Source organism: Peromyscus maniculatus, chromosome 4, assembly GCF_049852395.1.
Source record: "Peromyscus maniculatus bairdii isolate BWxNUB_F1_BW_parent chromosome 4, HU_Pman_BW_mat_3.1, whole genome shotgun sequence".
In the NCBI taxonomy this organism is placed as follows: Eukaryota; Metazoa; Chordata; class Mammalia; order Rodentia; family Cricetidae; genus Peromyscus; species Peromyscus maniculatus.
The window spans coordinates 8956581-8979614 of NC_134855.1; the positions used below are offsets into that span (position 1 = coordinate 8956581).

The 23034-nt window shown below is 53.6% G+C and overlaps 1 protein-coding gene across 1 annotated transcript in view; it reads right to left on the reverse strand.

Moving 5' to 3' along the window:
• Ncs1 (neuronal calcium sensor 1) overlaps positions 1-23034 on the reverse strand; it is a 54810-nt gene that overhangs the window by 3739 nt on the left and 28037 nt on the right. Inside the window, exons 2-7 of the mRNA XM_006983439.4 lie at positions 20731-20755; positions 11497-11635; positions 9826-9904; positions 8159-8247; positions 7656-7733; positions 4752-4868 (exon numbers count right to left, since the gene is read on the reverse strand). Of these exons, the coding sequence (XP_006983501.1) occupies positions 4770-4868; positions 7656-7733; positions 8159-8247; positions 9826-9904; positions 11497-11635; positions 20731-20755 (509 nt within the window). The 3' untranslated portion in view covers positions 4752-4769. The remainder of the gene's footprint in view (positions 1-4751; positions 4869-7655; positions 7734-8158; positions 8248-9825; positions 9905-11496; positions 11636-20730; positions 20756-23034) is intronic.

Here is a 23034-nt window from a genome sequence, read left to right on the forward strand (position 1 = left end):
TCTGGGGCCTGGCTTCTAAACTTTAGGCTGAAAGTCCATTTGAGTTTGAATAACTAAATGTGTTAGCAACCAGAGACTCGGCCTCTCTTTAGGACTCCACTTTGTGGAAGATCTCTGAATGAAACAGTCATTTCTCCACATTCATTAAATTAGTATATCTTTAAATTGTATCCTATTAGAACATTTGGTTTTAATTTTGGGGTTTTGTTTTGTTTTTGTTTTTTGTTTTTTGGGGGGGGGAGGGGTTGTTTTGTTTTGTTTGGTTTTTGGTTTTTCGAGACAGGGCTTCTCCAAACCAAAATGTGCCAGTCCTGGATCTCACTCTGTAGACCAGGCTGGCCTCAAACTCACAGAGATCCGCCTGCCTCTGCCTCCCGAGTGCTGGGATTAAAGGTGTGCGCCACTGGTGCATGGCGATTTTAATTTTTTCTAAGATTTATTTTATTTTTCATGAGTATGTTCTCTCTCTCTCTCTCTCTCTCTCTCTCTCTCTCTCTCTCTCTCTCTCTGTGTGTGTGTGTGTGTGTGTGTGTGTGTGTGTGTGTGTGTGAAGTACCCTCAGTGGCCAGAAGGGGGCACTGGACCCCAGGACCTGCAGTTGCAGGCAGCCTGACATGGGAGCTAAGAACTACAGTAAGGTCCTCTAGAAGAGCAGCAGGCGCTCAATCTGCTGTGCCACCTCTCTCCAGCCCCAGGACACTTGATCTTAAACCGTGTTTGAATTCCAGCATGGAGGAGGGAGGAGCACAGAGGGCCTCACCTCTAGCCGAGGAGCTGGGCTGCTGGGAGATGGGGAATCTCTGTGGTCACTAATGAGTCACCCACGCTCTAGTAGATAACTTCATACCCATGCTACCTACGCAAGCAATCGTAACTAAACTCAGCTGGTCACTAAAAACAAACAAACAAAAACCAAGCATGGGAGCTAGAGAGAAGGCTCGGCAGGTAAGAGCACTTGTTCTTACAGAGGACCTGAGTTCTGTTCTCAGCATTCACGTGGCAACTCACAACCACCTGTAACTCCAATTCCATGGGATCCAGTGTTCTCTGGCCTCCACAGGCACCAGGCATACATGTGGTACACATACATACATGCCGACAAAATACTCATACACATAAAATAATAAGTCTGTAACAAACATTAAAAACCTTGTTGACCCGGGCGGTGGTGGCGCACGCCTTTAATCCAGCACTTGGAAGGCAGAGCCAGGCGGATCTTTGTGAGTTTGAGGCCAGCCTGGGCTACAGAGCGAGTTCCAGGACAGGCACCAAAGATACACAGACAAACCCTGTCTCAAAAAACAAAAACAAAAAAAGCCTTGTTGAGAAGAGGGGCTCCGGAGGGAGTGGGAAAGGGTAAGGGGAGAGGGGTGTGTCTGAACACAATCAGAATACATCTTATATACAGGCATGAAACTGTCAAGGGATAATTTTTTAAGATTTATTCATTTATTATGTATACAGCATGTGTCCCTACACACCAGAAGAGGACACCAGATCTCATTACAGATGGTTGTGAGCCACCATGTGATGGCTGGGAATTGAACCCAGGACCTCTGGAAGAGCAGCCAGTGCTCTTAACCTCTGAGCCATCTCTCCAGCCTGGATAATTTTTTTAAATGTTAAGTTGTTTCAGTTGCTGACCTGGATTGTTTTATTGTTTTTGTTTTTCGAGACAGGGTTTCTCTGTGTAGTCCTGGCTGTCCTGGAACTCACTCTGTAGCCCAGGCTGGCCTTGAACTCACAGAGATCTACCTGTCTCTGCCTCCCAAGCACAGGGATCAAAGGCGTGCGCCACCACTGCCTGGCCCATCAGTGTGTTTTCAAACAGCCTTGATTTAAAGCTCCATCAGGGTACGGATCCAACTGGATGAAACTGGTTACACGTCGGAACGTGGAGTGACCTAATTCTGTGTTCCATGCTCACTCACATTTTTTGGTTCCAGGACAGACTATTTCTTATCCCCTTTAAGCTGACAGCTGTGTTTTTTATGTCAACATCACAAAGACACACACACACACACACACACACACACACACACACACACACACACACACACACACGGGGCTGAGGATGCGGCCTGGGAGTGGAACACAGGGGCCGTACAGCAAGACTCCATCTCAACAAACAAACAAACATTTCTGAACGAAGCTGTGACACTAGGACATGGGCAGCTCTGGGAAGAGTGCTAAGGGAGCGAAGCCAGACTCAAAAGCCACTTCAAAATAGGCGGGTCTGAAGAGCCGGAGAGCAGCCTGGCTGGTGAGACCGGGGAGATGCGGGGTGTACAGCCTGACTTCAGAGGATGCCAGACTGTGAGAACCAGGAGGATGTGGCAGTTGCATAACACCATGAATATACTAAATACCACTGAACTCGTGTGTGTGTGTGTGTGTGTGTGTGTGTGTGTGTGTGTGTGTGTGTGCGCGCGCGCGCGCGCGTGCAAGTGCACCCCTCTGGGAATTAAAACCAGAGCCTCTCATGTACCAGAAATGTACTTCCCAACTACTACATCACCAGCTCTATATTTTTTATGTCATTCAATTGTCCAGGCAGGCCTTAAGCTAGAGAGACTCCTGCCTCAGCCTTTCAACAGTTGGGATGACAGATGACAGGCCTGGATCACCAGGCCTGGCTGAGCTGTCCACTTTAAAATGGCTGCTTTTGTACTAAGGAAGTTCCCCTCATGGATTCTCTTATAAAAAGCACACAGGGTTGTCTTCAACACCACAGAAGCTTCCCTGGAGCCAACCAGTCTCCCAACCATGTTAATGTGGAATATGGGGTCCTGGAGGCCTCCTGATTGGACGGTTGTGGAAACATGTCCCAGCCCAGCAGGCTCCTAACCTATGAGGATCAGAGATCCTTATCTAGGCCAATTCGGTTTTCTCTCTTAGGATGAAAACCAGCAGATAGGAAGCAGTCAATGGTGCCCTGGTGGGAAGTCCCCACAGGGAGTGTACTGGCTAGTTTTGTGTCAACTTGACACACGCTAGAGTCGTCAGAAAGGAAAAGAGAGCCTCAGTTGAGAGAAAAAGTCTCCAGAAGATGAGGCTGCAGGCAAGCCAGTAGGGCATGTTTGTAATTAGAGATTGGTTTTTGTGATTAGTGATTGATGGTACCATGGTGGGTGGTGCCACCCCCGGTTGGTGGTCCTGGGTTCTTTAAGAAAGCAGGCTGAACAAGCCATGGGGAGCAAGCCAGTGAGCAGCACCCCTCTGTGCATCTGCATCAGCTCCTGCCTCCACATTCCTGCTCTGCTTGAGTTCTTTCAGTGATGAACAGTGATATGGATTTGTAAGCCAATAAACCATTCCAAACCCACTCATCTCCCGTCCCTCCATATCTGCTCTTCTGCCCTTGCGACCTCCTCCCCCAAAGACAACAAAACAAACAAACAAACATCTGGCCGTGGACCTGCAGCGCCCTGCAGTCTACCCTTTTGCCCAACAGCTTTACTTGCAAATGTTCACTGCGACCAGTCACTGGACGGGTTCGAGGCCTCTGGCTTCTGCTACACTATCAGTACTGCACCCTCACGGGACTCCTCTTGGATGTCCTGCTGTTGACCTGTGTCGTGAAGATCCCGCGGCTTTGGTTCTGCAGGACTGGCCTCTTCATGCTCCCGCAGTTCATGGCTGGGGTAGATGTTGGGGTCCCCAACTCAAAGCTCTGGATCTGGGCCTGGGTGGTAGCTGGGTTGGTCAGCCTGCCTGCTCTCCTGCACCAGTGCCACCAGGGCCGCTCTCCCACTCTGCCTAGGTGGGGGGCAGGGTCAGCTCTCCAGTCTGCTGTAGTAATTTTTTTAAAGCAAGTCATAAATTGCCTCTGAACATTTAACCGATTTTCCTATTGAGGAAAATGGTCCTTTTGGGGTACTTTGCCTCAAACCTGCCTGAGGTCTGCATTTTCGTTCCTTATCACATTTATTTTTAGGGAAGTTTCCTTTGTAGACATCAATTCTAACACCTTGTCAATACAAAAGCATTTCTGTGCGAAGTAGTATTAATCGAGGGGACAGTGCATGACTCTGGCTCAGTGCACTGGCTGCTCTTCCAGAGGACCCAAGTTCAGTTCCCAGAACCTACCTCCAGGGGCTCACAGAGGCCTCTAGCTCCAGCCCCAGTAGATCTGATGCCCTCCTCTGGCCTCTGCAGGTAAATGTGCCCCCATACACATGTGCACATGCACGCATGAGCACACACACACTCACACACACACAAATAAATCTTTTCTTTAAGTAATATTAATGGAAGCTTCAAAATGGAGCTCAGACCTTTGAGCTGGAGAACTGGCAAAGCATCCTGCCTTCCCAGTGCCCTGGCCCTGACTGCCTACAGTGTCTTCAACCCAGGAAAACTTATTTTTTCTTATTTTTTTCCTTAAAGATTTACTTATTTATTAAGTAAATTTATTACAGTATACTGTCTGCATGTATCCCTGCAGGCCAGAAGAGGGCACCAGATCTCATTACAGATGGTTGGTGAGCCACCATGTAGTTGCTGGACATTGAACTCTGGTCCTCTGGAAGAATAGCCAGTGTTCTTAACCTCTGAGCCATCTCTTCAGCCCAGGAAAACTGGATTTGGACTGATAAAAACAATAAAACACCACAGGGCCGTGGATGACTTGAAGACCTAACTCCCAAGCACCCTGGAAACACAGAGAATTTGCTGCCCATGCTAGCTGTCCTGTGGGTGGGTTTTCACCACCCCCACCCCACCCCCGGCTTAGGACCCATCCAACTCACCCCAGCTCTGGGCCTGGACTATACCAGCCCATCGTAGAGGGACAGCGCCTGCACAATGGAGGGATCGGCCTTGGAGCCTTCCTGGAACTCCTGAAGTGTCAGCTTCCCGTCAGCATTCTGCAAGAAGAGAAGTGGCTGAAGACAGATGTGCCTCCTGGGACGGGGTCGTGAGTCTGACAGTGTCCTCAGAGGAGGTGAGACATCAGACAGACCTGGCACTCCTGACCCACCTCTCTCAGCCTCTGGTTCTCCATCTGGGGACCAGGGAAAGGCAGAGTGACAGGTCTGGGGAATGAACACACCACGTGTCAACTTAAAGACTCCTGCAGCTCTGGGCTTTTATCAGCCAGAGCAGCTGTACCGGCTCATATCCTACTCGTATTTTTATTACCATTAAGTATTCAAAATGAGCGGGGCTCCGTGCTGCAGGCCTGTACTCTCAGCTACGTGGGAGGCTGAGGCGGGAGGCTCATGACTCAAATCACGGTCTATATGGGGAGGTCAAGTCCAGGCTGGGCAACTTACAGATCCTGAAACATACAGAAAGGGCTGGAGGGTACTCAGTGGCAGAGGGTGTGTGGAGAACTTACCACAGTTTGCATGGGTTTTGTTTGTTTTGTTTTACTATCTTATCCAAAATGACTTTTTTTGTTTTTTGTTTTTTTGAGACAGGGTTTCTCTATGTAGCCCTGGCTATCCTGGAATTCACTCTGTAGACCAGGCTGGCCTCGAACTCACAGAGATGCGCCTGCCTCTGCCTCCCAAGTGCTGAGATTAAAGATGTGCGCCACCACCATCCAGCTCAATTCCCAGTTAAAAAAGACAAAAAGAAAAAAAAAATTCCAGCACTAGGGGTAGAGGTTTGCATTCAAGTATGAGGACCTGAGTTTGGTTCCCAGCACCCATGTCAAAATGCCAGGCATGGTGGCACAGAGTTGTAACCTCAGGGGAGGTGGTGGAGACAGGACAAGCCCCGTGGCTTCTGGCTGGTCAGCCTAGCTAAATCAGTGAGTCCAAGTCCCAGTGAGACACTCTGGTGGGTCAGCTTCTGGGAAGGGCACTCGTACGTGCGCATGAGTGTGCATACATGCACACATGCATATCGGTTGCATAAAGGTGGTTAATCCTAAGGGCTAATACTCCATGTGCTTTTCTGGGGTCTTCAGGCATTTAAGTTACCCCTGGAGCAGGCCACATCAAGTCCTAGGAGTCCTGAGAAGGCGCCTAATAGAACTCAGGCCTCAGGGACCACTCACCTCACTTCCAGCAGCAGGGAAGGCACCACCTATCCTGGGAAGGCCGATCTTATGATGGCTGAGAGCCGACACCTATGAGGCTCAGTGTGCCCCCCACCCAAGCCCTCAAATCTTCAGGGTCACCCTACAAAGGAGGAGCTGCACCCATCCCCTTTGGTCTGGCAAAGGAACTGGCCTAGGGTCACCATCCCAGGGACACCACCACCATGATCCCCATAAACCCAAGGTCTACGGTGTTTCCAAAACCAGAAGTTGTCTGAGTACTGCAGGACAGGGGGTGGTGGCCTTAGCAAAAGTCAGTTTGGGGTCCCGCTACAAGAGGGCTGTGCTGCCTTGGCCCCCCATCTGAAAACTGTCTGGGGACAGCAGGAGCCCAGCTGCAGCCCTCCCATGTGCTAATCCCCTTCCTTATTAAGAGCTCAGAGCTCTCGGGCAAGCCTGTTAGCATCAGCAGGCAGCAGAAAGCCTGGGGGCTTCTATTCTCACGAAGGCTATTGAGGCTGTTTCTCCATCCCACAACGTCCAATTTCCACGTGAATCAAAGTTATCTTAGTTGAGGGAAATGTTTCTGGTTGGGATATAGCTCAAGGAGATCACGGGTCTTGTTCTCGTACAAGGCCCTAGTGTGAACCTCAGCACCCCCAGAAAAACAGACGAAGGGCACCACCGAGTCAAAGGAACCATAGAGGTCTGCAGAAAAGAGAGAGGGTCTGGGGAGATGGCCTGGTAACTGCGCAGGTTTGAAGACCTGAGTGTGATCCCCAGGATCCACATAAAAGCCAGGCAAGGTGGCATGCGCCCATAACTCCAGTGCTGGAGCCAAGGCTGAGGCAGGAGGATCCCTGGGACTCACTGGCCAGCCAGTCTAGCTGAATCAGCAAGCTCCAGGTTCAGTGAAAGACTCTGTCTCAGAAAATGAGGTGGAGAGCAAAGAGGACACTTGCTGTCATCCTCCGGCCTCCACCACACACACGCACAGGAGGACACCCGTGCATACGACAGAGACACATACAGACAAGAGAAAGCTGCTTCTCCACCCGGGGTCTGTGGCTAAAATGCAGCAGGTCAGTGGACATGGGGGGACGGGTGTGTGTGTGTGTGTGTGTGTGTGTGTGTGTGTGTGTGTGTGTGTGTGTGTGTGTGTCAGACAGTCTTGTCATTCCCCAGAAGCTAAGATGACCATCGGAACCCACGACCTCGTCACATAGCAGCTGCCCGTATCAAAGCTTCCACTTAGGCGGATGGGCATCCCACTGTGTTTGTGCTGGGGATGGGACCCAGGGCCTTGCGCACGGTGGGCAAGCCCTCCACCGCTGAGCCACACCCCAAAGCTACATCACAGATTCCCTTTAAACCATGCCTCAGAAGCCACAACCCAAAATAATCTGTTTCCTTTTTTGTTGTAAGGACCATATTTTACACACTTGAGGCTGTTATTGTGAGAAGTCTGGCTTCTGCAGGATACCAAAGGAGTCCAGGACAGAACAACAAAGGCCATGGGCCCTGGGTAATTACAAGGGGCCTTCCCAGAAAATTCACCAAAAAGTCTGATTGGCTGCCAGACAGCCAGGTTGACTGGCCTGAGCGAGTCCCCCAAGGATCCGTGGCAAAGCCCGGCCAGGCCCAAGGTCCCTATGCCCCACCTCACCTTGTCCATCATGGCAAAGATCCGGTCTACCCTCTTCTCGGGAGTGTTCTCTTCTTCTGGGAGCTCCACGGTGTTCCCCTGCCGAGGTCAGGGAGCGTGAGGTCGGCCAGCGCAGCAGCCTTGGGCTTGTGGCTAAGCTTAGCCCTTGCTGGGCCACCAGGGCACTAGGCCAGAACTTTTGTTTTTGAGCTCATAATTAAACCCTTGCCTTGACACCCTGGGCTGGTGCCAATGAGGACCACCTCTCTCTCCCATTCTCCAGCCCTGCCACCTTTCAAAGGAACATCTCAGCCACCTGGCCCCACTACCCACCTAATCACTGCCTGACCCCAGGCGGGGATGTTCATGGCTGCTCAATCACAAGTACTTGATTGGCCTGTACTGTCCAGAAACAGGAAAGTGACTCTGGGTTTCCCCTGGGCCCTGCAGGTCACAAGTGGCCTCCCCACCACCCCTACCCTCCTGGGACTCACCCTCTGACCTCTCACCCTCCTGAGACTCACCACCATCTGGTAAATGGCGTCCACTATGTCCAGCATCTCATTTCTGGTGATGTAGCCATCGTTATCCAAGTCGTAGAGCTTGAAGGCCCCTGTGATGAACCAGCCAGGTGGGGAGGTGGGGGTCACTCTGGCCCAGGGCAGCAGCAACTTCTCCCCTCCCCCTCCCTGTGACCCAGTACAAAGCCTGAGATCAAACATCAGGCCAATGCACACTTATACGAGGGTACATTCACACACCAGGGTAGCCAGGTTTGTGAAATAAACACAAGAGTCAGGAGTTGGATGCAGTGGCTCATGTCGCTAATCTGAGTATTCTGAAGGCGGAGGCAGGAGGATTATGAGTTCAAAAACATCCTAAGCTACACAGTAAGTTCTAGACCAGCCTGGGCTATATATCGAGAACTTGAAAAATAAGGGTTGGGGCTATAGTTCATGGCAGAGCATTTGCCTAGCATGGACAAGGTCCTGGGTTCAGTCTCCAGTGAAACGGCAAAAGTAATAACAATAATTTTTAAAATATGCAGGTACTGGTCTACAGGGAACGAGGCTGGAGTGATCTGTGTGAGGAAGTGCAGTCCCCAGAGCGGGGCAAGTTGGGAGCCACCGGAAGGGACAGCCAGGTCCTTGTACTGGCTCATGAGACCAGCATGGCACTACAGCCTCCCACAAATCCCTAACACTGTGGCTCTGCCTCGCCTGTGCCCGACCTCTCAGCTCCAGGCTGCCCCTCCCATGGTGGGCGAAAGGAGGAGATAAAGCAATGGGTGGGATGCCTGTGACGATAAGCCTCTTCTGCTTCCAAACACCGAAGCCGCTATGGAACAAAAGCCCCCACCAACCAAGGCATTCTGCCCAACTGTCCCTTTTCCCTAGAAAATCCCCCGGCTACCACCATGCGTCAGCCAAGGGCCACCCAGGACATGCGTGCCCTTGCTTCAGTGGCCTCCTCTTCCTGCTGCAGCCTCTCCCTGAGGCTCTGGCCTGGAGCCCCCTCTGCCATGGCAACCCCCCTCTGGGCTCGTCAGCTCTCAGAGTCAGCATCCCCTCTGCTAGCTCAGCTGGCACCCCCTTCTCCCTGCCCCCCAGCCAGCATTAGGGAGTTTAGGAACTGTGTCTCCATGGCAGAATGATAGTCACGACAGCAAGCACCCATCCATCTGGGTAGACCCTGAATTCCAGCCTGGTACCACAGGTGGCACCTTCAATTGATGCTTGTTGAATGAGTAAATAAATAAATAGATCATCAATATGGCTGAAGACCTGAGTCTAGCAGGAATCTGGATCCTGTGACACCACCCACAGAGTCCGCTGTCCCAGTACTGTGTCTGTTTTAACGTCACTCCTGTTCCCACCCACACCCCACACCCTGCAGCCTGTCCCACCAACATGGCTGCAGACTGTGCCTCACAAAACTCAATCCCTCCCTCTGAGACCTTTATCTGTCCTGGAAGGGCAGGGTTCTTCTTCTTGGCTCTGCACAGATGGCCTGGCCTGCTTACTTGGCCACATTGGGCCCATCTGCCCAGAACCCGCTGCCCAGGCCTCTGGGAATGCCCTGACCTCCCAGAGCGGACTCCATCTGTGGTGACCGCTGCAGGTGTCTGGCGCCTGCTCTGGGCAAGGGCTGGGGCTGCATCCTTCTAGCCTGTGGGGCATGGGAGACTTACACCGCAGCTTCTCATCCAGGGTCCCCCTTGAGGTCACCGACAGCGCCTGGATGAACTCGGAGAACTCGATCCTGCCATCCTGAGGGAGACAAAGGGGACGTCTTTGGTCAGCCCAGACCTCATAGGGTGACACTAGGCAGGAGCAGATGCAAGACCTCAGTGGCTGATGGAGAGAGGACAGGAGGGGAGGAATGAGGGGAAAGAGGAGGGGAGGGGAGGAGGCAGAGCCGGAAGAGGGACAGTGAGAAGCTGATGCCTGCCCGGGCAGCACAGCATCACTGACGGAACCGGCAGGTGGAGGGGGCTCAGGAGAGAGCCAAGCCTACAGCAGCTTCCTTAGTTCTACCTATTCGTTTTACCAAAGAGGAAACTGAGGTCTAGAGAGGGTAGAACCCCTCCCAGTGCCAGACAGGGGGGACTCCCAGGCTGGAGCACCTGGGGAGAAAGCTGGGACCACCTGAGTCACAAGAGCAGAGGTGTGTGACAGGGATTCCAGGAACACTACGACGAAGTCAGGAAAATGCTGTCTCCGGATGGTCTGCAAACCCGGCTACCCCAACCCTGGATAGGTCAGCTGTGGGGTTAGCAAGGCCAGTGCCAGTGCCACACATTAAGTATTGGAAACTCATGCTCAGTGGTACTCAGTGAAAGAGCCAGGCACAAAAGCCAAAATCTCAACCTCATTTTCCTTGTCTGTGAAATGGGGGCAATGAAAGTACCCACACCACTGGACACGGTGGCTGTAACATGATTTAATTCCAGCCCTCGGGAGACAGAGACAGGCAGACAGAAGTTCACGGCCAGCATCAGCTACACAGAGAATCGAAGGTCAGCCTGGGTGGCCACGTTAATTTTTTGTTGTTATTTTGTCTTTTTGTTAACTTGATAGGCACTAAAGTCATCTGAGAACAGGGAGCCTCAAGGAAATGCCCCCAGCGAACTGGCCTGTGGAGTTTTTCTTAACTAATGATTGATGTGGGGGGACCAGCCCTGGGCAGGTGGTCTGGAGTTATGAGCTACACTCCATGGTAGCCTTTGCTTCGGCTCTGGCCTCCGGATTCCTGCCTTGCCTTGTGGACTGGGATTGGGACCTGGAAGCTGAGACAAAGACTTCCTCCCCAGGTCGCTTTTGGTCACGGTGTTTTATCACAGCAACAGAAGCCTAAGGCTCTGGGCTAAATAAGACACCTGTCCCCAAAAAGCAGAAAAAGAAATGCCAGCTCCACAGACGGCTGTCAGGCCCGTCAATCACACAGTGAACACTAGTTACAACCGCTGATCTTACTCTAGAGCATCCTACATTTTTGTATTCATAAGAAAACTCACATGTGTGCATGTGTGTGCACGCTCTGTGCCTGCAGACGTGCATGCAGCTCTGTGTGTGTGTGCGCACGTGCAAGCCTGTGTATCTGTGCCCATGGAGCCCTGGGTGTGTTAGTCACACAAATGAACACGTTGTGTGGGTGAGGATGTCACATGGACGCGTGCGTCGGTCCTGATCTGTGCTGGTGTGTGCCTCAGCGCCACACCCGTGTGACACAGTGCCCGTGTGCGCGTGAGCATTCAGTCCTGAGTGGGAGCCCTGCAGGGGAGAGTGAGTCGGGAGAGCTGCTGCGCCTCCTGCTGCAGGACGCGACAGGGCTGGGGCAGACACAGCGACCAGCTGCTCACCTTGTTCTCATCAAAGACGTTGAAAACAAACGTGGCGAACTTGGTGGGGTCTCCAAACGGGAAGAACTGTTTGTAGATCTTCTGGAAGCCAGCCGCGTCCAGCTGCCCACTGGGGCAGTCCTTAATAAAGCCCTTGTACCTGCAGACAACACACAGGCGGCAGAGAACATCACCCACTACGAGCCTCTGCCAGAGACGCGGGAAAGCTATGAACCCTAGTTCCAAGACACACAGTGTCACATGGTCTGATGAACATGGACCCAGGTGTCATGCATGGGTTCACACCTCTGCCGCTCACTGGCTGTGTGACTTTGGGCAAATCCCTCCAGCTCTCTGCGCCTCACATGAACACAGGAAATCAGAGGTAACACAGGAGTTCACCTGGACGTGGCACTGTCCAGTGCACTTGGCCTCTCAATCTGACACTCCTCACAGAGAAGCTGGAAGAGTCAGCAGATGACCTCCGGGAGACTCACTCCTAATACCACACAGAGTGGCCGCTTGCTCCCGCACGGCCCCCAGCCCATGCCTGCTCTAAGGGAGTAGATCAAACACCCACTGGAACCACGAGTGGGGCTCAGAAGGCCCTGTGTACTCCACGGGGACATGTCCACCTTTACCCCTGCACGAGACCTTCCCAATACCCCAACCGCCGACAGTGCGGCCTGAGAGGCCAAACCCCGGTCTAGCTCAGCCATGCGCCAACTGTGCAAGCCTAGGCAAATGTCTTCCCCTCTCAGAATGCTCAAATGCACACCTCAGAATGTACCAGGAGCCATGGTTGTCACACCCATCCTGCTAGACTTGGGTGACATGGTGCGTGTCTCTCCAGGACCTGATAGTTAATATTCACCAGTATCCACTCTCCAACATTGGGCACGCCACAAAGCCGTGTGAAACGGTCCCCAGTGTGGCCGTCAGCACACTGAAGTTAACGACACGTAGCTTTAAGTTGGTGCTTATGTGTAACTGAGGCTACCCGTGTCCCCCAGGCGGGGCCTGCTCTCTTCTCAGGACCATTCCTCCCACAGTGGACAGCCAGAGGCAGTCACAGTGTCATGAGAGGTAGAGCAACGATCCCATTTGACAGATGAGGACAGCCTGCCCATCTGTCCAGTTATTCACAACCTCAGCTCTTGGAGTGCCTTGTCCTGTGTCCCTTATTTGTGTCCCCACATCAATCCAGCATAGAATTTCTCCAGATCCACAGAGGTCCCTGCATTCTGTTCTGACAAGTCTCAAAGGGTCTACTTGTCCCTGGCAACCCTGGGGTGCCTGTGAACCCTGTTAACGGCCACACAGCAGAATGAAGCAGAGTAGGGCGGTGCGGGGCCCGGACACTGGGTCTGAGCTTCCTTCTTTGAGGCTATCTCGAGCTTCCTTCCCAGGGCCAGGATGCAGAGTTCTGGCTTGGCTCGTGACTCCCAGACCCAAAGCTCCAGAGTCCTAGTGAGAGCTACCCACTGATCATCCGACCCCCTGCACATCCCCACCATCCTTCTAACTTCTCTACAAGGCTCCCTGCTATTTTAAGGACCATGACAATTATTTAAAAGCAATGAAAATGGCAGCTATGGTGGCGTGCACCTTTAGCCCCAGAAGGCAGAAGCAGGTAGACCTCTGTGAGTGGAGGCCAGCCAGTCTACAGACCGAGTACCAGGACAGGCAGGGCTACACAGAGAGACCCTGTCTCAAATGAACAAAGATGAAGCAAAGAAAAAGAAGGTGTCTCCAGAGCCCAGCCCAGAGTGCCCCACAGGAGGCCCAGAGAAGCCAGCTCCTGGGTGGGGGTGGGAGGCACCCCACACTGCACCAGCGGGAGTCATTGGCACTGACATCAGCTGCAGGGGCTGGTGGCGCAGTGCCAGTCTCTACTGAGCATCTAGTTACCCCTGCCGAGGCTGTCACTGAATCCCACCCCATCAATAGGAGGCTGGAGACGCCACCCCCATGAGCTGTGCTGGAGGCTAGGAGGAGTACCAGTCTACACAGAAGCCCCCAGCATCCACCACCTCCCGGTGCTCAGTACCCCCCGAGGCCTGTAAGCTCTGACACCCACTCACCATGACAGGCCCCCTGGTGTCAATCTGTCTAACCCGGCTAGGGTAAGACTCCTGCTCCACCCTTAGCCAAAGCCTCCATGATGGGTGGCCTTCATGGTCCCTCTCCGACACACTGCATGGGCTACAAATCCCAGCTGGCCCAAACTTGAGAACCTCTACGTGGCCAAGTGTCTAACATACACCCAGCTAGTGTCTGCCTGAAGAGCTGAATGAACACACAAGCCTCCAGGTGGGGTTGAGGGCAGAAGCCCAGGTGTCCAGGTCCCTTTTCTGAGCTCCATGGAACAGGATCTTTTAGAGGCCCTAGCCAGAACCACAGAGCTCGATGGACAAGGTTAGCAAGCCAACTCTGTGTGTGTGTGTGTGTGTGTGTGTGTGTGTGTGTGTGTGTGTGTGTGTGTGTGTGTGTGTGTGTGTGGCCCAGAGAGGAGTGATACCAGTCCAAGGTAACCCTGTCTATTAGCAGAAGTGGAGCCCTCCCCTCCAGCCTCCCCACCTCCTAGTCTCTTCTCCGGGAAGAGATCCAGGTTGCGCCACCCCCTTGTCAGCGGCTGGGAAAGCGATTATACCCAAACATTATATAACCCACTATTCGCCCTCCTGAAGTGGAGGAGGGTGCCTGCCTCCACCAGAGAGGCGAGAAGGAAGCCTGAGGCTCTCCAGCCACTGGCCTGTTTCCAGTCCTCTAATCTACCCAGCAAACTGTCACCTTGAAGGGCACGGATTGCCACCCTCTGCTTTGTGCACCACTGCTGGACAAAGAGGGGGATCCGTGTTGGTGAATGGCCTGCCCACAGCTCCCTCAAGACCACACAGGTCAAATGAGACCTGACTCTTCCCACCCCAGGCCAGAGCCAGGTGCCATCAGCAGGCCTCCTCCGTCTTTTCTGCTGGGTCAATGCTGCTGCCAGTACACCTGCCATTCTCCAGAGCACGTGAATCTGTGCTCCTAGCCCAACCTGGAGGGCTAAGAGGGCAGACCCCACTGTGCCTCAGTTTCCCCAGCACCCCCACATGGGGGTGTTCTGGGCATTGGAGTAGTGCGAACCACGTCCCTAGCCAGCAGCATCCCAGCGTCCTCCTCCAGACACTGGGGAGCCTCACTCAGGCCGAGGGCCAGGTGGCCTATGGAGACCCTAAACTCAGGGAGATCTGGAAATATCTGACTTGCCTGGGCCCCAGGAATAGCAGCTTTCCCTAGGACGCACCTGCAGGGAGCCAAGCACTAGGCCTGAGCTCTTCAGGCATGATTCTGCCAAATTATCCAAACAAGCCCAGGAGGCAAGGGCTGTGGTGCCCACTTTCGAGACAGGGAAGCTGAGGGTAGTGGAGGCAGCTATTCCCTCCACTTAGCCCTCTCCCCTCCTCCAACCTGGCTGCCTCCTCTGGGAGAAGCCCCCACCTCAACCCACCCAATGCACACTGTTCCCAGGAATGGATCTGGTGGCAGCTCTCAGTCATGGCTTGAGATTGTCAGGTGGAACTCACATGGTGACAGATGCTTCACAACAGGAATAGTCCTGAATCTTTGGGGACCCCTGGCTCTTAGTGAATGTTGGATAGAGCAACATTGATGGTCTAGCAATGTTGATGGTCAACCCTGGAGCCTCGATTCCACAGATGAGGCAGGAACAGGAAGAGGGCTCTGTCTCCTGAGTCCTGCTCATCTCTCCTGTGACCTGGGGCAGGGAGTGGGGACTGGAAGCTTGGCTCTGCATCTCAGAGGGGTAAGGGTCCTCATCACTGCAGGCTCAGCTCGGGCTGGGCAGAGGGGCAAAGTGGCCCACAGTCACAGTCACAAGAGCTCACTGCACACTGGTACCTCAGGCGACTGTCACTGCCAGCGTTTCAGGAAGGGAGTCTCATTGCTAAGAGGAAAGATAACCTGGGGGTCTACCACACGGGCCCCACTTCATACAAGTACTTCACTCACAGAAGACAGGAGTGGGGGCGGGGCTTGTGATTATCCTCTGTCACTTCCATGACCTTGGGTCTCTAGGCTTGCTGTTTGGAGGATTGCACTGAACACACAGGAGCTTGGAGATACTAAAACACAGCTTTCTTCAAGTCAGCTTAGTGGCACTCCATCGCAACCAGCTCTACAGAGGCGGAGGCAGGAGGATTAGATCAAGGCCATCCTTGCCTACTTAGTGAGTTTGAAGCCAGCCTGGGCCACATGAGCCCCACCTCCTTACTCTTGAGCACGCACACACACACTCATACTCAAGTGCACACACACACACACACACACACACACACACACACACACACACACACACGAATGTACACACATGCACCTGCCTGCAGGGAGTGTGTGGAAGCCAGCATCAGACATCTTCTTCCGCTGCTCTGTACCCGGTTTTTGGAGACAGGGTCCCTGAACCTGGCACTCACCAACTGGCTGGCCAGCAGCCCCAGGGGTCCTCTTGACCCTATGCCTCCCCACCCCAGACACATACTGCAAGATGTACTTCTTGTTTTATGCATGTCAGCGTTTTCCTTGCATGTGTGTATATATGCCATGTATGTGCCTGGTGCTGAGAAAATCAGAGGAGGGAGTCCGATTCCCAGGAACTGGGGATACAGACAGTTGTATGCCTCCATGTGAGTGCTGGGAGCTGAACCCAAATCCTCTGCAAAAACAAGAAGTGCTCTTAACCACTACACCAAATCTCCAGCCTGCACCCAACACTTGGAGTGGATACTGGGGGCCTGAACTCGGGTCCTTACTCGGCTGAATGAGCATCTCCCTGAATCTCAGCTTCACTATATTTATTTATTTGTTTGTTTGTTTACTTATTTATTTGCTAACTTATTTTTGGTTTTTCAAGACAGGGCTTCTGTGTAGCCCTGGCTGTCCTGGATCTCACTTTGCAGACCAGGCTGGCCTTGAACTCACAGAGCTCTACCTGGCTCTTCCTCCGGAGTGCTGGGATTAAAGTTGTATGCCACCACTGCCCAGTTTCACTACTTTTCTTAAGGAGGGCTCTGGCTTCTAAGGCAAACCTGGACTGGTCCTGGGTCTCTTGGTCCTTGACTTGTATATGGCCCTTAACAGGGGACTCTGTCTCACTGAGCCTCAGTTTCCCTGTCTCTGAGGTGAGAAGCCCATCTAACATTTGCCTTGAAGGTCACCGAGTGAGTTGGGGCAGACAACACTGGAGATAAGGGACACTCAGTAGGCTGCCAGGACCACACACACACACACACACACACACACACACTTGCTGGAGAGGCCAGGAGTAGAGCCACCTTCTACCCAAGCCTAGTCCACAAGATGCAGGGCAGGAGGGTTCCAACCATATGACACTGTGCTTAGGATGTGGCCAAACTGTGTTGGAGGACCAGCTCTTTGTGATGGGGGTGAGGATATGCAAAGATGCTCCCCGAGGTGACAGATGCATTCTGAAGTCGGGAGGTAGGGAATCCATCACCTTACAAAAAGCCTAGCGGCTGTGACTGCCACTTGTCAATCATTCCCAGTGTGTGTGTGTGTGTGTGTGTGTGAAAGATGTTTGCCAGGACACACAGATTCCAGCATGGCCTCTCATGATCCTGGGGCAAGGCCCCATACCACACAGGGCTCAGTCTCCCATCTCCCACACACCCTAGCCAGCTAGGATATCTGGAGAAATGTGTCCTTGGGACTTTGCAGGGAAACTGTGCCTGTCCCCTCCATGCCTCCATAATTAAGGCAACATCTGCTTCCCCGGGAGCAGAACGGAAGAGATATAAGTAGCTAAGTGGATGAATAGCAGAGTGGAATGCAGCGCCTGCGATCAGCCAGCGATCAGCCGCCACAGCCTGGAGCCCCCACAGCCAGGAGGCCTCCCTAGAAAAGTGCTCCTTCTTGTCATTTCTTCAAAGGCCCCTTCTGCCTGTCCCTCCCACCTCCCCACAGCTCCCTAAAGGAGGAGGGTCCCCCCTTTCCTTCCCTCAGGCTTGCAGTTTCCTGGGTCCCTCACAGCCAAAAAACAGTATATATGAGCCACTAAATGCTGGATCATGAAGGAGAAACAAGTGAGACCCAAACTACCTTCTCCACCACACACACAAACACACACTCACAAAGCTGTGTGACCCAGGCAAGTGTCTCCACCTCTCTGAGCTTATTTCTTCATATGTAAGATAAGGATACTCCTAGGACTCAGGGCTCTCTGCTAAGTGTTGGCACAGCATCTGCCCACAGAAGACCTGGGGACAAGAGGGGACCTGGTTCCTCACCACAGCCATGTGGGATGGTCCAGCTGGCCCTGCCGAGGGGCTTGCAGATACCTTCCTGTTCCCACCCACTACACTGTTATTGTACCGCTGGGATGTCTAGCAATTATAAAATAACCAAACAAGAGACTTTGGACAAGAGAAAATATAAGGGGAGAGAGTACCCACAACCCACGGCCCTGCCAACCACCACCCCACTCAGCTCCCTTCTCTGAGTGCTTTGTCGCCTGGATCTGGCCATCTGGGAAACTTGGTTGTTTCCACTCAGCAAGGTGTCCTGGTCACCTTCCAGAACACTGCAAGCTTTGGTACCCATGGTATTCCTCAGGCAGCCTCTCCTGTGCCTCTGGCCTCCCACCAGGCTGAACCCAGCTCTGTGGACAGCGGTACCTAAGATGGAGAGCCTAGGACACAGGAAGGCTACAGACTGAAGGTGGTCCCACCCCTTGAGCCTGGGGCCTTCTTCCTCCGCAAAAGAGCAGATGCTGTCGGGGGTCACTTGGGGCTGGGTGATGGGTTCCCCACTGGCTGGCCCAGGCACCCTCCCACCTCCACCCACCACAACCCAGGCCTTGAGCTCTAGTCCTGGTTCCTCTAGTACTCTCTGCACGACAGGGACCCTGAACAGCAGCTGTCAGAAGTCAGTACAAAACAGGGTGATTCTGTGCGGAGGCATGGGAACCTCTCCTCTGAGACCTGACCAACGACCTGAGATGTGGGCTTGAGGGACTAGAAGAGATATCAGCAAAGACAAGGCTCCAAAGCGCAGGAGCCGGGCCTGGGTGGGGGCAGCTGCTGGGGGAGCTGTGGGGGGGGGGGGATCCTGAACCTCCAGGCAGCCCCAAGGGCCAGAGCAAGGAGCTGAGCCTTAGGCAAGCTGTGGGGTGTCCTCCAAAGGGGCTTCAAGAGACCAGACCGTCGGGCTCCACCTCCAGCTCTTCTGGCACTGGCTGAGGGATGGGGGCAGGAAGCCTGAGAGTCACTGAGGACAGTGACCACAGGGAAAGATCCCCTGGGGGTAGACTAGCTGTTGTTCAGAACAGGGAAAGCTGTGCAAAGGCCCTGGGCTTTGGGGGGCACAGGTACAGGAGGACCGTAGGTCCCTGATCTAACCTCTAACTCAGCAGGCTTGTGGACAAAGTCCTAAGCTAAAAAAAGGATTTTGGGCCATCAAGAGACAACAAATGGGCCCATTCCGTGTGGTGACAATTCTGTAAGTCACAACACTGGAGACTGATCAGATGGCATTATCCGTGACCCATTACTGATGTCTGTCTACACGGAGGGAGGGTGCTTCCTGCAGGGACAAGCCTGAGTCAAGCCCGAGGTCCAGAGCGGGCATCACTAGTTCACTGCAGATTTCACTAATTCCTCACCGCTGTCCTTTCTACTCACTCTGTGACACGCCACCCTAGAATCTTTTCTAATACAGTGTTTCAGATAGCCACCACAGACTGACTGGAGCTGGCCTCTAGGTAGACATCTGTCGGCCACACTTCATCTAGTATTCTCTCTCTCTCTCTCTCTCTCTCTCTCTCTCTCTCTCTCTCTCTCTCCCTCCCTCCCTCCCTCTCTCTTTCTTGTCTTTTTTGAGACAGGGTTTCTCTGTGTAATCCTGGCTGTCCCAGAACTCGCTCTGTAGACCAGGCTGGCCTCGAACTCATAGAGATCCACCTGCCTCTGCCTCCTGAGTGCTGGGATTAAAGGCATGTGCCACCTCCACCTGGTTTCATGTAGTATTTTCTAAAAGAGGTAACTGAGCCCCAGAGTGGGAGAAGAATCTTCTTGAGGCCCAGAGTGATTTAGTGATGAAGTCAGGACTGGATTTCAATCCCCTGACTTGTATCTCACCTGTTTGGTGAGCAGGGTCTTCCATAAGCCTAGATCGTTTTAATTGTATTTGATGTGATGGGTGTTTTGTTCTGCCTGCTTGTATGTCTATGTACCACACATGCACCCAGTGCCCAGAGAGATGTTGGAACTGGAGTCACAGACAACGGTGAGCCGAGATGTGGGTGCTGGGAAGCTGACTGGGGCTCCCTGGAGGAGCAGCCAGTGCTTTACCACTGAGCCGTCTCTCAAGGCTCCAGGTTGAGTCTTAATGGATACTACAAAATGGGGCTGGGGAGATGGCACTGTCAGCCAGGCACCTGCCAGGCAGGCATGAGAACCTGAGTTTGGGTCCCCAGCACCCATGGGAAAAGCCCAATGTGGTAGCGAGCACTTAGAAACCCATTACTGGGGACATTGAGGAGGCAGAGACAGGGCCTCTTCGGAGCGATCTGGGCAGCCAGCCTCGTCAAACGGGAGAGCCCTAGGTAGCAGTGAGGAACCTTGTCTCAAAAAACAAATTGGCCAGGTGGTGGTGGTATGTCTTTAATCCCAGCACTCGGGAGGCAGAGGCAGGTGGATCTCTGTGAGTTCCAGGCCAGCCAGGGCTACATGGTAAGGCCCTGTCTCAAAACAAACCAACCAGGGAGAGGGCTGGAGGGATGGCTCAGTGGTTAAGAGCACTTGCTGCTCCTGCAGAGGACCCTGCTCGGTTCCCAGCACCCACAAGGCAGCTCATGGATACCCCAACTCCAGCTCAAGGAGATCCAATGCTTTCTTCTGACCTCCATGGGCACTGTGCATATGGTGCACATACATGCATGCAGGCAAACACTCACAATAAAAACAGAGAGATCACTGTAAAGGTCAAAAAGGACCCACAAAACAAACAAACAAACAAAAAGCCCAGGGAGGAGTCACTACCCTCCCCCACCTGGTCAATGGACACTGCACGGCCCCACGTGGCTGGGGGATGTTGAACTGGGGGTGGATGCCCGTCTCCTGGACCCCTCCTGGTCCCACAGGCTGTGGGCTTTGGGCCCCATCAGCAGCCCACCCCCACCCCTACCCCCATCCCCACCCACCCCCTACCCCACACACAGTAGCTCAGTCTACTCACCACTGCTGAACTTCCTTCTCGGTGACTGCAAGAGAAAAGAAGGTCAGAGGTTAGATGGGAGTCCCAGGACACCAACATTGGCGGGAGGTGAGGGGGGGGGCAGCTCCCTCCTCTCTCCTTACCCACAGGCGGCCTGCCCCACATGACTGCCAGCCTTCTCTGAGTAAGAAAGTAACCCCCTAGTGAACGGTGGACAATCTGGGCAGATGCTCACCAGGCCAGGAGACGATGGTCTGCCCTATCTTCCCAGTGCCCACACTTGCTATATTGCCCAGTGTCACCTCCCAAACACCTTCAGACAGCTGGGTTCCCTCCCTGCTCAGGAAGGCTACTTAAGGTACATTCTTCGATTTTTGGGGTGTGGTGACACGTGCCTTTAATCCCAGAACCTGAGCGGCAGAGGCAAGCAGCCCAAAGCCAGCCAGAAAGGATGGGCCACACCCTTTCTCGGCTCTCAGTCCTGGGACAGAGTGGGTGCCTGCCGCTTCCAGGCCTGGGATGGGGCGAGGAGCTTCTCAGAGCCCAGCACCTCAACCTCCTCACTGCCCCGCAGCCCTCTCGGTGGAAAGCCCAGGTCTTCACGTCCAGAGCCGACAGGATATGGAAGCTGAAAGGAGCTGCCTAAAGGCGGGAGCTCAGGCCAGACCCGGGTCGCCACTCTACTGAAGCACTGAATAGAGCTGAAACCCAGCCAAGCTTTCCAGCACAGCACCAAGTGAGAACATCCAACCACCTTCACAGCCAGGCACGGTGGAGCACACGTTTAGTCCCAGCAGTGGGGAGATCTCTAAGTTTGAGGTCAGCCTGATCTACATAGTGAGACTCTGTCTCAGACAAACAAAACCCTTCAAGGCCACAAGCTCCCTATCTGGGTGACCACCAGGGGAGATTATTGGGCTCCCCGTGCCTCAGTTTCCCCGTGTAAAGCAGGTATAGAAGCAGTACCTGCCTGGGAACTCTGTTCCAACAGATGCAGACAGCCCTGGCTCCCTCCCCATCATGGCACTCAGCTGAGCTCAGCATAGTGATAAATGAGCGAGTGAATGACAAGTCCGTGTCAGGCAGCGGGTGAGAAGGGAGCTGGGATGTCTGCCCAGGGAAGAGGAGGAAAGGTGGCAGACTCAGGGAGACCCGCGACAAGAGCCCCACAGCGACAAGAGCCCCACACAAACTCAACCGCGCATCGCCTAGCCCCCCAGCTGCCATCTGTGCTGCGACTCAGCCACAACCCCAGAAAGCAGCTTCCTGGCCTGGCTCCAGGTGGGCACAGTGAGGCACAAGAGGCCGAGAAGCAGCAGGCAGAGGACTTCAAACCTGAGCGACCCAGGGGCAGAAGCCATGACAGGCTGGAGGCCTTCACACCTCCTCACCTGCACCCTTCCTGTGTGGATCCTGGGAGCCACTTACCCAGGGCAGCAAGCCGAGAGAGCGAGAGCGAGAGCGAGCGAGCGAGCGAGAGACAGACAGACAGACAGACAAACAGACAGAGCGGCTACATTTCCAAGAGCAGATTCTGGCAGAAGTTATGAGGTAGGAGGTAAAGCATGGGAATGCAGAGGGGAGGAGACTGAGGATAACCCAGATGTTGTTCAACTTCGGTTTCTATTGCTGTGATTTAAAAAAAAAAGACCAAAAGCAATCTGGGACCCTCTGCCCAGGAACGCTGCTACCCACCATGGCTGAGCCACATCAGCCACCAACCAAGAAAATGCCCAAAGATTTGCCCAGAGGCCAACCTGATGGAGGCAATTCCTCAGCTGAGGGTCCTTCTTCCCAGATGACTCTGACTTGTGTCAAGTTGACAAAAACAAACAAACAAACAAACCAACTCCCCAGCTCACCAGACTAGGACTGTGCTGAGCCGCCCTGCCACCCCCACCGTCTCTGATGCAGCTGATGCAGATGGAGAGACCTCAGGCTCTGGGAGTCTGGACACTGAGCTCCAGGCCAGCCCCAAGGCTACCCGCCGCCCCCCACCCCAGCCCAGGTTCCTCATCTATAAACAGCCTTGCTGTCCTTTGCCTTCGCAAGAATCCCATGGTGGGTGGGACAACCCCTCCCATCTTCCCAATAAGCTTCAGTCAGGTCTACTTATGTGACAGAGATTACAACCTGCAGTCACTGTCCCAAGAAATGGGTGGTGACTCCGAGCTCAGAATGGAAGGCTTCTTCCAACCTTGAGGCAGCCAATGAGCTGTATGACTGTGACCTTAGCAAGGAGTGGCCTCACGGACCATAAACGGTAGGAGGTAGTGTTAAGGCTTGAAGGCAGGCCCACTGGTGACCTCAGCTAGGTCTCCTGAG